The sequence below is a fragment of the Perissodus microlepis genome, chromosome 3 (assembly GCF_051167445.1).
Source record: "Perissodus microlepis isolate ML-2025 ecotype Zambia chromosome 3, ASM5116744v1, whole genome shotgun sequence".
NCBI lineage: Eukaryota > Metazoa > Chordata > Actinopteri > Cichliformes > Cichlidae > Perissodus > Perissodus microlepis.
Window position 1 is genome coordinate 41,166,020 of NC_140463.1, and position 12,534 is coordinate 41,178,553.

At 41.9% G+C, this 12,534-nt stretch overlaps 1 protein-coding gene across 7 annotated transcripts; it reads right to left on the minus strand.

Annotated features, from left to right (window-relative positions):
* Window positions 1–87: 87 nt before the first annotated feature.
* On the minus strand, window positions 88–12,528 carry LOC146391520 (dynactin subunit 1-like). Of its 7 annotated transcripts, XM_084924479.1 has the most exons (32): window positions 12,394–12,456; window positions 10,670–10,735; window positions 10,387–10,581; window positions 10,059–10,140; window positions 9,922–9,953; window positions 9,567–9,587; window positions 8,509–8,532; window positions 8,067–8,150; window positions 7,587–7,739; window positions 7,391–7,414; window positions 6,718–6,915; window positions 6,377–6,581; window positions 6,146–6,224; window positions 5,803–5,962; window positions 5,466–5,570; window positions 5,118–5,309; window positions 4,922–5,038; window positions 4,680–4,832; window positions 4,381–4,541; window positions 4,102–4,270; window positions 3,899–3,967; window positions 3,498–3,710; window positions 3,241–3,402; window positions 2,881–3,012; window positions 2,660–2,785; window positions 2,395–2,537; window positions 2,144–2,310; window positions 1,736–1,854; window positions 1,173–1,368; window positions 1,025–1,098; window positions 833–922; window positions 88–747 (listed from the first exon to the last, which is right to left on the minus strand). In XM_084924479.1, exons 2-32 carry the CDS (start codon window positions 10,709–10,711, stop codon window positions 610–612), a joined length of 3,825 nt encoding a protein of 1,274 aa, XP_084780605.1. In that variant the 5' UTR covers window positions 10,712–10,735; window positions 12,394–12,456; the 3' UTR covers window positions 88–609. The 7 variants fall into 7 exon arrangements, with proteins under 7 accessions (XP_084780605.1, XP_084780598.1, XP_084780600.1 ...); XM_084924472.1 differs by lacking the exon at window positions 8,067–8,150 and having other exon boundaries at window positions 12,394–12,528; XM_084924474.1 differs by lacking the exons at window positions 8,067–8,150; window positions 8,509–8,532 and having other exon boundaries at window positions 12,394–12,528.
* Window positions 12,529–12,534: the final 6 nt, after the last annotated feature.

Consider the following 12,534-nt stretch of genomic DNA (forward strand, 5'->3'; position numbering starts at 1 on the left):
GTATAGATTTGGTGGGGGGGGTTAAACCCTGAACACTTATATTAACAGCTATAGTTAATGTGGTTGTGTCTGCAAAACTCCTTTGAATAATGTTTCACACACTTTATTGGTGAGATAGTCTTAAGTTAATGAGGTTGAAACCAAAATAAGCAGACAAACTGTCAGCTGGCACTTTATCATATTAGTGAAAGTTTACACTGTAATATCAGCTTACAAGTATAAACGTAAACATACATTTGAGTATTTCTTGCTCAGAATTGGGCTGCTATCTTTTATTGTCTGACTTGCACAAATACGAAAGATACAAAGGAACAAACTATCAGTCATTGCAAATGCAGTAAAAATTGCTTTGTAGTCCTTCCCATTTGCACAGAGTGAACATTGGTACAGAAACTTCTTCAATAATGAAATCATGACACCTTAATGACATTCGGGAGTCTTGAAATTCAGAAAAACAATCACTTTTATAAAGACACTTCTCTGGGTCGACAATATTAGTGCTATAAGTGGAAACAGTTTCCTGAGAAAAGTGAAAAGCAAAAAAGACAAATAGGAATGCTGAAGTGTTAGCTGGAATAAGAAGGTACTCTGCTGTGTGATCCTACTGCTCTAAACCATGAGGAGACTGTGCACTTGCTGCAACTGCGGCTTTGATAGGACGAGACGGTGGACTTGTTCCTGTCCACGGGTGCATGGAATCGCAACACGGCCAATGAATACAGTGTCTCCCTGCTTCTCTTCCTTGGCCTAGGAAACAAAAATATGCACATGAAATATATTTTCCACTGTTGTATAACATGAATCATATTCTTTTATACTACTATAGTAATACCTTAGTAAAAGAGGTGACTGGGAATGTGGCAAAGTCAGAAGAAGCCTTTGCTCCAGGCTGATATGAGACCACATGTTCGGCTACCTCACCCTGAAACAGGAGATCTGGTCAGACTGCTTGTTTTTGCACTGCTGTCAGATAACAAGACAACATAAGGATTGTGTAATAGAAACTACTTTTTTGAAGCGGCACCTTGAGTTTATCCAGAGCATCACTGAGGTTCTGCAGACGAGCTGTCTGCTCCAGGAGCTGAGCGCTTGAACTAACTGTAAGAAATGAAGGAGTCATAAAATAATTGCCCAATGCATTTAGCAAACTCAAAACCTCGGTGTCCACACACCTGCCGTCTTTCCAGTGATGTCCACCACTTTAACCTCGGCACTCAGCTTGAGCAGGGTTGCCAGCAGCTGGTCAGTCCTTCGGTATATCCCTGTGTTTAGTCCCTCTGGAGGCATGGAGCTTTCTTTAGACACTTGTGGGAGTTTAGGAGGGCGGAGCGGCGGCAGGGAGGCTAGCTGGGCTCTCATTTTCTCTGCCTGTAAGTTTATGTAGTTTATTATAGTTTTGTTTTGATATAAATACACACACACACACACACACACACACACACACACACACACACACACACGGTGTCATAAAAAGTATCTGCCCTATTTTTTTAAATTCCTTTTTTTGCATATTTGTTAAAAATGTTTCAGATTATCGAACAAGTTAATATTAGACAAAAAAAACATAAAAAATGTAATTTAAAAACATTTTGTTTTTACTCTGGTTATTTTTGTCTTTTATTACAATTTACTTGATGATCTGGAACATTTAAGCGTGACAAATATACAAAAAAATGATGAAATCAGGACGGGTTCTGTAAATTCACACACATACACACGCTTGAATCTAGCATACCTTGAGTCTGTTGTTTTCATTCTTAAGGTGTTTAATACCCAGCCTCTGGGCCTCAATCTGCTGCCTGAGGAGAGGAGAGTCCACCACCTGCATTGGCCCTCCCATAGAGGGAGGCAGACCTGATGGGGAAAATAAAATGATTGTGGAAACAACGACACCTTGTGGTTCTCCTTAGATGGTGCCGATTCGCCTCACTTTCATTTAGTTAAAATCTGACTAAAGTCTGGTAGGAAAAGTTTCACTGTAATAGAACATACTCAATTTTTGCAAGACTTCTTATAAAATCCAGTTAATTGCAAATGCTTTTCTCTGGATAGAACAATTACATGTGACATTAATATAAACCACCATCAAATATAAAACTGCTGCTGAGAAGAAATGAGCATAAATAAGAAGTGGGAACTTCACCTCCTGCTGATCCCTGAACGATGGAGGCAATTCCTGAGGCAGGTGGACCTCTCAGGCCTTCAATGGTCATCTTTGACTGGTTACTGAGTCGTTGTTTCAGCTCTGCCTTCTCAGCCTCCAGCTGGTCAATATCAGCCTGCAGAGCATCCATCGTCTCCTCAAACTCCCTGGAGAAGAGTAACGGGGAGGATCAAATGAGGAGGAAAACACCACCATATGGAGAGGAAAATTTCATTGTATATTAATCCTACTTTTCTTTCTTCTTCAGCAGGGCAAGGTTCTCATCCAATTTGGTCTGAATCTTCTCCACACGTTCATCAGCATCTTTGGTGGAGGTGTCCAGCTTCTTCTCCAAGAGGCTGAGGCGGACATGGGCCTCACTCAGCTCCTCACCCTGAGATAAAAAGGAGATACAGTGCCATGCTTGTTATACCTGTCGGTTCAGTTTTCATCTTTCCAGTCCCTTTCACTTCGAAGTGGCAGGTCCTTTTGCACAACCTTTCTTCAGCATGTTACCTTAATCTTGAGAGACTTCTTGAGCTCCTTGATGACGGTTTCTCTGTCTTCTAGTTTAACTCCCAGACCTTCGGCGTCAGTCATTTCTGCCCTGACTGTGGCTGCTCTCATTTCCACTGGAAGAGTCTAATTGGTGAAGTGAGAATTAGTCTGAAAAGTCCCAAACTGGGGACTTCACCATGTGAAATGAGTACTGTGAAACTGTTCAACCATACAAATACCTTTCCCTGTGGTTTTTCAGCATCATACTCTCCTTCCTGCATGGCTGTAGCCATCTTGTTCATGGTGGTGATGACAGAGCTGCAAGACTGCCGCAGTAACTCTGGGCCATTTACACCATGGGAGCCATATACCTTAGAGAACAGAAAGCAGATGGCGATAATAGCAAGAGATTAAATCAACAGTGCTTAATACACTCCCTACTGATGTTGTGCAAAATGCTCAGAACACAAGATCAAACATCTGATGTGCTAAGCGTGCCAATTAACTACAACTATAAGTCCCTACATTTCCCTTAAAAAAAAAAAAAAGGAGGTTTTGCCTTTTAAAGAGGACTGAGCAGCTGTTAAATGTGAAAGTACCTGCTCCACAACCTTGCAGGCAATATCCTCCAGTTTAAGAGCATTGAGACCTTCCTGTTCTCCCAGCGAAGGAACCATCTGAGCTCCAGCTGCAGCTACCTCTTGAAGTACCGCAACCACACGGGTCAACTGACGCCTGCACTCGGTCAGCGTCTCTGAAACCTGCCATATGAGGAGAGACATGTCAGGCGTACATCTGTAATTATACAGATCCCAATCAGCAATGGTGCGTTGGTTTGTATGACATGTTTCCGTACCTCTGGTCCAAAACTGAGAGCAGCGGGGACTCCAGCTACATCTGTTCCGGGCATGCGACGGCGGATCTTCTTACAAAACTGTCTGATATCAGAACAGGAGGTGTCCAGGTCCTTCAGAAGAACTGCTAAACCAGAGCTCTCCTGTCCTGATGACAGGAAGGCGCGCAGACGAGCTACCTCCACTACCATACAGTCCAGGGCACTCTGAGTAAACTGGAGGTGAAAAGGAGGCATGTGTCATTTTAAAGGAAAACCCGACACTTCTTTTTCCTTACAGATTTATACATTTTGGACATATTAAAAAAAATTTTTTATAATAGTGTTATTTCTGGTTTTATAGCCCTGCATTACAAGTAAAACTGTATAAATCTTTTTAACTTTGCTAAACATGCTTGATGTACCTTAATGTGATCAGCCAGCTGCACTGTGCAGTCTTCAGTGTGATCTGCCAGATGGACACTATACAGTTGCTGGAAGACAATACAACAGATACTTGATATAATGATAATGTTATAAACTCACTGACATCTACAGTTACACAGTTTATACAACAGCTGAAATTTCCAGTTGTGACGTTTTAATGTAAAACACATCCCTGCGTTACCTGATAGTACTTGATGGCCTTAGTGAGAGGTTCCACCTGAACGGTCTCATCCAGCTGATCTTTATGAAGCAGATCTATGAAATAATCCAGAGAGCGTTCATGGAAACTCATTTCAGAGTAAAGGGTTCCCATGCGCTTAAAAACGTCCACGCTGCAGGTGTTCAGAGCCCTAAACAAGTGCAGGGAAAAAGGAAAAGAGTAAAACACATCGACCCAGTGATGAAGGTATGTTCACCTATTTTATTCCTGCATCTTTATTGGTAAAGCTCCGATATTTACTGTTCATATTTATGCAGTGTGGCCTGCAGCAGGCTGAGGGAGTAGACCAGTCCTGAAGCGAAGCTGCGCTGTTCTCCAGGAGGCCCTCTGAGCCCTGTTCCCTGCACCGGGTTCCCGTTCAAGTCAAACTTCTCCTGTGCCTGTTTACTGATGAGTTCAGCCTTCGGACAAGGAGATATCGACCACATACAGACACAGCCGAGTAAGGATTTGGGAAAGCTCTTTGAAAAACGTACTACAACCAAGTAATTCTAAAATCGAGCACAAGAATTCAAACCTGTCATGTGTCTGCCTCATACCTTGCAGATGAGCCTGGGAATAAGCAGGAGAACCAGAATACAGTCATGGTCCCCACCATGGCGAAGGAAGGAGTCTGGCATGAAGGAGGTGAGGAGGGACACCTGTCTGTTCGACTGAGCTACTTCCATTTTCCTCAGCTCCATCTCAATGGCCTGGAGACAAAGAGTGAGGTTAGTTGTTTAAATAAAGAAAACCAACAGCACTGGCACTGAGGTTGTATGTCACCATGGAGCTTTCTTACCTTGGCGTAAGCCTTGGTCTCTGCAAACTTGATCTTAAAGTCAAACAGCTCTGCAGGTGGTTGCTGAACTTGTTCTGCATTTGCATTCTGCTGACTGATCAGCTCCCTGTTGGCCTCCTAATGCACAAAACAAACCTTTTACAGCATCATGACAATAGAACTGCAGGCCTGCAGAATTACCCCTCCATCCACCTACCTGAAGTGAGCCAGTGAGTTCTCTGTATTTGTTGATGGTCTGCTGGTAATCAGCTACAGTCTCCTGGGCAGCTTCCACCCTTTTGTCTGCCTCTCTGACCTTTGCTCCACTCAGATCCAGCTGTTCCCTCAGCTCCATCTCTGTTTCTCTGGCATTCTCTTGGAGCTCATCATTCATCTCATTGATGGCTTCCTGTTAATGCAAAAAGAAAAAGAAAAAAAAAAGTGGTTGGTCTGCTATAAATATCTCATTCAAACCTCACACCTTTGTCCTGGATGTGTCATGTTGGAGATTTAAGGAGTGTCAGTTGTATTCTATTAGATCTATTATAAATACAGCTGCACTGACCAGATCAGTCACGGTTTCTCTCAGCTCTCTGACTTTCTCCTCAAGGTCGAGGTTCCTCTCCGTCAGGGTCTCCACCATCTCCTCTGAGCCCAGAGCAGCATCCACCTGGTACACACACACACACACACACACACACACACACACACACACACACACACACACAGGTCTTTAGTTTCCACAAATAAGTCTCACAATTTCTCTCACAATTTTTCAGATTAAGGACATGCATCTTTGCTGTCAATGACTAGTCTCAATAAATATTTTTTACCATGTATTATGAGCTACTGTGAACCTAAATAAACCATTGCCTTTCTGTATTTATGTATACATCCTTTACCTGTTCCTTCAGTTCATCGATTGTGGCCTCCGCCTGCTTGACTTCTTCCTGCAGTTTTTCTTTCTGAGTCCTCAGAGTCTCCAGCTCCACGTTCTTCTTCTCCGTCTGCTTCTGAAGCTTCACATGTTCCTGTTTCTCCGAAGCAGACAGATCTCTCATCCTGAGGAGGAACCAGAAAGAAGGATTTTTTTGGTTTGTTTATTTGTTTTTTAGGACTTGTCTTCTCTTACTGCTTTTTTACGAGTTAAGGCAGGTTAATGTGATTTCTTTTTTTTATTTATGTGTACTCAGTGTAACAAAGAGCAGGAAAATACCTTCATTTAAAAAGGTATTTGCTACTGACCTGACCAGCGCCTCCTTGAGTCTGCTGTTCTGCTCCTCCAGCTGCTTGACCTGGTAACTGGAGGCAGCTCCATCTGAGCCTGCAGCAGGAAACAGTGCACAGAAAGATGGACAGCACTTGATGAGAAGTGAGCAGAAATGAGATGGATACAGAATACATAAGAAGACCTTGTAGATGACTTGAATAGCAGTGGTTATTATAAACATGCTGCTTTTTTTTTCCCAAACGCACCTTTCTCTGAAATCTCATGCCTAAGGATCTCCAGGTCCATTGACAGCTCCTCCACTTTCTCTTTCAGGCTATCCACCTCAACCTGGAGCGATTCTGCTCTCTCTTCTGCCATCTCTTTGTCCAGCGTGGCCATCTCTATGGCATCTGCCGTGTCAGACATCTCCTCCATGTAGCGCTCCTTGGCCTCCTGTGCCTCCCTGGCTTCCTGTGAAGTAAGAAGGTATAAATAAAGCATTAAACTGGCAAGCCTGATGAGTTAAGAGGTTGTTCTTTCATTCCCAAAACCTTGAGAAAAAAGACATCACACTGTAGCACCGATGACTATTTAAGTTCCAGTCTACCTTCTTGGCCTCTTTGAGCTGTTTCTGCAGCTCGGCCTGCTGCTCCTGCATTTTGGTCTTCCACTCCTGAAGCTGCTCCAACTGGATCTTGTGTTTCTCCAGTTCCTTAAGCTTGGCTTTGTCTTCTGTTCGCTTCATCTTCAAAGTCTCCAGTTTCTCCTCCAGGTCCTTGACTTGAGCTCGTAGTGATTCCTCCTCCTATGAAGTGATTAGAGGCAAGACGATGGGAGAGCAGGATCAACAAAATTAATCCATTAACTGAACCTTATCTACTTCCCTAGACTCTACTTTTTGAAAAGGGGACCAAAAAAAGCAAAACATTAATCAAGTCCCACCACTAAAATCCCAGACGCATGATGTATAACATATACGATGTTACTCCAAATTCCTTTGCAAAGAATTTTTCATTTTATTTTATTGAAGGGAAAGGGAGGGGGAGAGAGAGAGATTCCTACAGTTCAACCATTTCCCTTAGAGACAGTGATGTAAGGATGTTTCTTTAAGTGCCTCAAAGTAAACCATGCGTCATCACCAGAAAATTCCCCGTGAGGACATTTGAAAACCATGGATAAGTATTGAGAAGGTCTGCTGAGGATAGGTTTTCCCCCCTGATGTTGTTAGTAAACACATGCCAGGCATCATCAGCATGCATGTAGCCATTAAGAAACTCTACCTGCTTGGATATGGCAGGTTCCACCTGGTTATAATAAGACGGATGAAATACAACAAAAATCAATTCAATCATAAATAAGAAATAAAATAAAAAAATAAAAAATGGAGATGAGATGAGCTAAGAGGATTGAACATGAACCTCAGTAAAGTTCTTTCCTTTCTCTAAGAAGAGCCTCTTCTTTAGGTTAATGGCCTACCTTGCTCGGAGTAGCTGGAACAGAAGCAGCTGCTGCTGCAGGTGACCCGCTGGGCTGAGGTATGACAGGGGCGCCCAGAGCACCCTGCTGGGAGGACAGGCCCGCCTCACTGACATCACCAGACAGAGAGGATGCGAGACTCTCACGAGAAGCCTGTTGACGAAGGCAGATTATGAACGGACTGTGACGAGCGGGAGAAGTTTAAAAATAAAACGGGCAAAAAAAGAAGAAGAGGTGTGCTGTATCAAAACAGGAGTTTGGACCACAGTGAACAAGAACCTTCAATAAACCCAGTGGACGTTGGAAGACTCATCTGTGAAATGAATGTGATACAATGATTACCAAATATAATCACCTCCCAGTGTCCCTTACATGAGACACCACCCTGCAAGTATACACCTGTGCCATAACGTCAGTAATGTGCTTCACCCCGCTCCCTGTGAGGTGTCAGCTGAACCTCTATGACACGACGGAGCGTACCCTGAGCGACAGGCTGGAGCGGCTGGAGGGACGGACCAGGAGGGAGGGGAGGGAGGTAGCTGATGTGAGACGTGGCGTTTTCCACTGCCACAGTGTGATCATAGAAACTGTGTCAGAGCGGTTACTTAAACTAAATGCAGGTTAGACTGAAGATGAATAATGAAAGCTTTTAGTACTACCCCTTAATGTTATCATACACAACCAGGTTAGTGATATTAACATCCTGTTTTTAGTCTGCCCCTCCTGAGTCAACAAAAGATCACACACCTCAAGTAACTATTACTCATACAATTCTTTCAATATCATGTATTTCATAAGGAGAAATCTGCTTCTTATGGTCCCAGAGTCTACTGTTCAAACATTAAAATAATCAAACTTTTCAGAATTAACTCATGTATTTGCATTCCATTTGTCCTCTCCACTCTGCTGTAGGCAAGCTCACCTTTGCCGAGCGGCGGGCAGAGGACTGGAGGAGATGCGTGCGCGCACACACACACACACACACACACACACACACACACACACACACACACACACACAGATATACATACATCCAGTGGTAAGGCAAGATAAGAGATTAGAAGCACGTAAGAAGCATTTGCTGTTAGTTTTGTATTCACAGATCGTTACTTTAATACAGCATATGGTCAAAAGCACTGGGCCATGAATCTTTGAATTCAGGTGTATTAACTCAAGTCCCCAGCCATGCAGCCTGCTTTTACAAGCATTTATGAAGGAATGGGTCATTCTAAAGCACTTGCTGAATTTTAGCGTATACTGTAACAGGGTGCCACCATTGCAACAAGTCAGTCTGTGAAATTTCTTCCCTCGAAAATCTGCAAAAACTGGAAATGTTCTGAAATTAACTTCAGCAACTCAGTCATAGCTTGGCACACCACCAGAGTTACAGGAGCAGGCTAGCCAAGTGCTGAGACACACAGTGCATAAAAGCCACAAACTATCTACCGACTCTAAAACTGCAAGGTTCCAAACTTTCTCTGGCATCAACATCAAACTGGGTTTCCATAGTTTCCATGGTCGAGCAGCTGCTGTCGGTGTAATGTGTAGCTGGCCCAGTACTTTTGTCCACAGAGTGTAGCTGCATGCACCATTTAAAATCATCAAGAGCAAAGTTAATCTTGAGAGATCACAGGGACAAGAAAAAACTGAGATCATGCAACAATGTAAAACTGAAAAAAAAGAATTCATTGAATTATGACACAAAGAGAACTGACATGAACAGCATCAGGAGAACCTGAAACTGTCACCGTGTTGTCGTCTATGCATGTACACGAAATGCCTTCACCAGAATAAAAAAAAAAGCTTAATGAAAGTAAAGTGGGAAAACCAAAAGAGAATGCACTGAAAATGGCACCTATGTCTTTATGACCCATGCAAATGTCAACAGATAAAGAGCTTAAGTGCAAAAAGATGAACTGCTGCATTAGTACGAGTATAACGCAGACCAAGCAAAAGTGCTGAATTCAAATATAGCTCTACCTTTTTAATGCTCGCTGGTTGCTGAAAGAGGTATCCAGAAAAACAAAACATGAGAATTCAGCCCAGCAGCTGAGAGCCGAAACAAACAACATCGCATCATAAAGGAGAAAAAAAAAACAAACTAAAAAACAACAACAAACGTCTGGTCTGCAACGAATGTCACAACTAGTGGGGTCAAACTGATCACCTTTTAATAACAACTCTCACAATTAAAATTTTAAATTTAGGGGTTATTTGGATGTTTGTTTAATAGAAGTACATGCACCAATGTTAAAAACCAAGCAACAGACTTGTCGCATTTTTACATTTTAATTGACAAATAAAAAAAAGTGAGATCAAAAATGTGTTTGCCTACCTGTTTGCTTGTTTTGGGAGTTTCAGGAATGTCTAGAAAAAAATGATTAAATAATTTATTGCACACTCTTGTTATCAATACTTACTTTGAGGCATTATGTTTTAGAAACGTGAGTATCAGTTGTGGTCCTTGCTCACCTTTTTGCTTAAGTGTCTTTGCTGTTCCAGACTCAGGGGTATCTGGTGAGGTGGCACTGGAGCCATCTTCTACCACCTGGATCTGTACAATCGAACAAAAGTGTGTAATCAGGACAACATTCGAAAAAACACAAACAAATTACAAAGCTTCATTTTGAATAATGAACAAATACGGACAGAAAACAGAAGAAAAGTTGAGAATAAAAGATGTCAGTCTGCCACATTTGTACATTTATTATGTCATCTGCCTGTTTGGATCTTTACAGTTCAGTGCTGATGCCATTACACCATCATCAGTTCCTCTTGTGCCCACCGGTAGGTCACTAACCTGGGACTGCCTGACGAATATACCGTGATTTTCCTCACAGGTGAAGTAGCGTTTGCCCTGCACGGTGCCATCGTTCTTGCCTTTCGGCTCATCCAGTATGACACCCACCCATTTCCCAGAAGCAAAGAGGGTAGCGCCAATGTAGGCAACAGTGCCGCGCTGACCCTTTCCTGTCACCTCGACTATAGAGCCAATCTGGGAGACAAAAAGTGGATAAAAATTCTTTGAGTTATAAGCCATGTTATTCCTTCCTTTGTTATGTCTGCATAGAAAAAGAACCCACCTTTGGAGGTTTACTACTCTCCACTGTTCCTGTGCTGCTCATTCTGCTGATCAGTGGGCTGGTCAGCTGAAGATACAGGTAAAGAGAAAGAGGTGAAAGGGTGGATAAACAATAATAAATAAGGAGTACAATGGGGGGAAGGAAAGAGACAATAAATAAGGAAGCCAAAGTTATGAAACACTAGAGAATTTATTGTTTATATTTAAGAATTCCAAAGTACCATCATTCTCCTTGCTTTAGCCTTTAACATCAAGTCTTAGGAATCGAAAATATTCAATGACAAAACAGCCCTGAGGCTGCACAGCACAGAAGCATACTTGCAGTCAGTCATATGGTGCGGACTACAATAAACAAGCAAGTATCTCTGCCTTGCTCAGACAAAGGCACACATTGAAGACAAACTGGGACTGTGGTAAGAGTCTAATCCTTTTATAGAGATGTAGAAGCATGTGAATCCATGCTATCTTAGTTTGAACCACAGGGCAGGATAAATCAGAAGAGGTTTAATATTTCTGGGACAGAGGATTATACTCACTAAAACAAGACGGCGAATGAAAATAATTCACCTACGGATTCATTGGTTTTAGACAGACAGACCTTTTAAAAATCTACTTATGTGGTAAATATTAAGACAATAATGTTATTCTCATCGACAGGTCTGTCTATACTTTTTTATAAATTACTAAAAATACGTATTAACTCTGATGAAGCCAATAGATGTGAATGGATCGCACATCGACATTATGGTGAGTCTCACAAATCCTTACTTCTTAGCATTATAGTGCAATAACTCACTGTTACTTTTCAAATTGAATAATCAAAAATTATCACTGTTGTATTCATTTCAGCATCATTTGCTGTTAAGTACTCATGTTACTCACCCTGGGAGTGTAAGAGTGACGTCTGTTCAAAGCCATAATTAAAGGTTAATACAGTTTCACTGCAGCCGAAAGAAGACTCAACTTTTTCTCTACTTCCCCATGCTCTCCTCTTTTTCAGAGAGAGGGGAGGATAACACAAGAGTGCGATTACAGGGAGGGATCACAAAACGTCACAGCTGATTTGAACTGAGAGATGGAGGGTAATATTTAACCAGCTGAGACTTGGATGTTGGTTACTTTAAGGACCCATTCAAACAGCTATGAGATCATATTTTTATTAATCTGATTTACTACAGCTAAATGTACATGACATTCAAGTTAGCCATTATTCCCATTCATTTCACATAATATCAACCCATGGTATTTGCAAGACTAGTACATGCTAACAATGAACAAGTTAAAGATTGAGGTGGTTCACAGGTGACACACACAGGCTAACGATTACTTCCGTTCGAACTGTTGCTCAGAGGGTCGAATACTAAATAAGCTACTTTAGAGGTTTATTTAAACTAAGAAGCAACAAGTCAGATACGCACTTGCAAAAAGTAAACAATGCATCCAAAGGAAGTCAAAGGCTTGAGCCAAAACAATAATGACAAAGTACTCAATGGTGACAAATGTCCCGACACACAATTATGCTAATTCTATTTTAATGTTTACACCAAACCACTTTTAAATGCTATCTATGTACCACGTCGTAACAAATTATTTAGAACAGCTTTACAAAGCCTAATACTCTGACTAGCCAAAACGGTTTGAAACATTAGCAACAGGCTAAAGTCCGAGAGAAAGGCGCTGTTAAACAGCTAACATGACACAGGTGTATTTTGTAATGCAACTCACCTGATATATGCAGATTCCTGTCTTTAAATTAAGCCTTTTGATGTATTCATGCAAATAATAATCCTCTGGTGTTTTTGGATAAATAGCTTACGGATCTGGCGAGCTTTTCCGTTTTTGACAGGTCACTTCCGGCAACCTGAC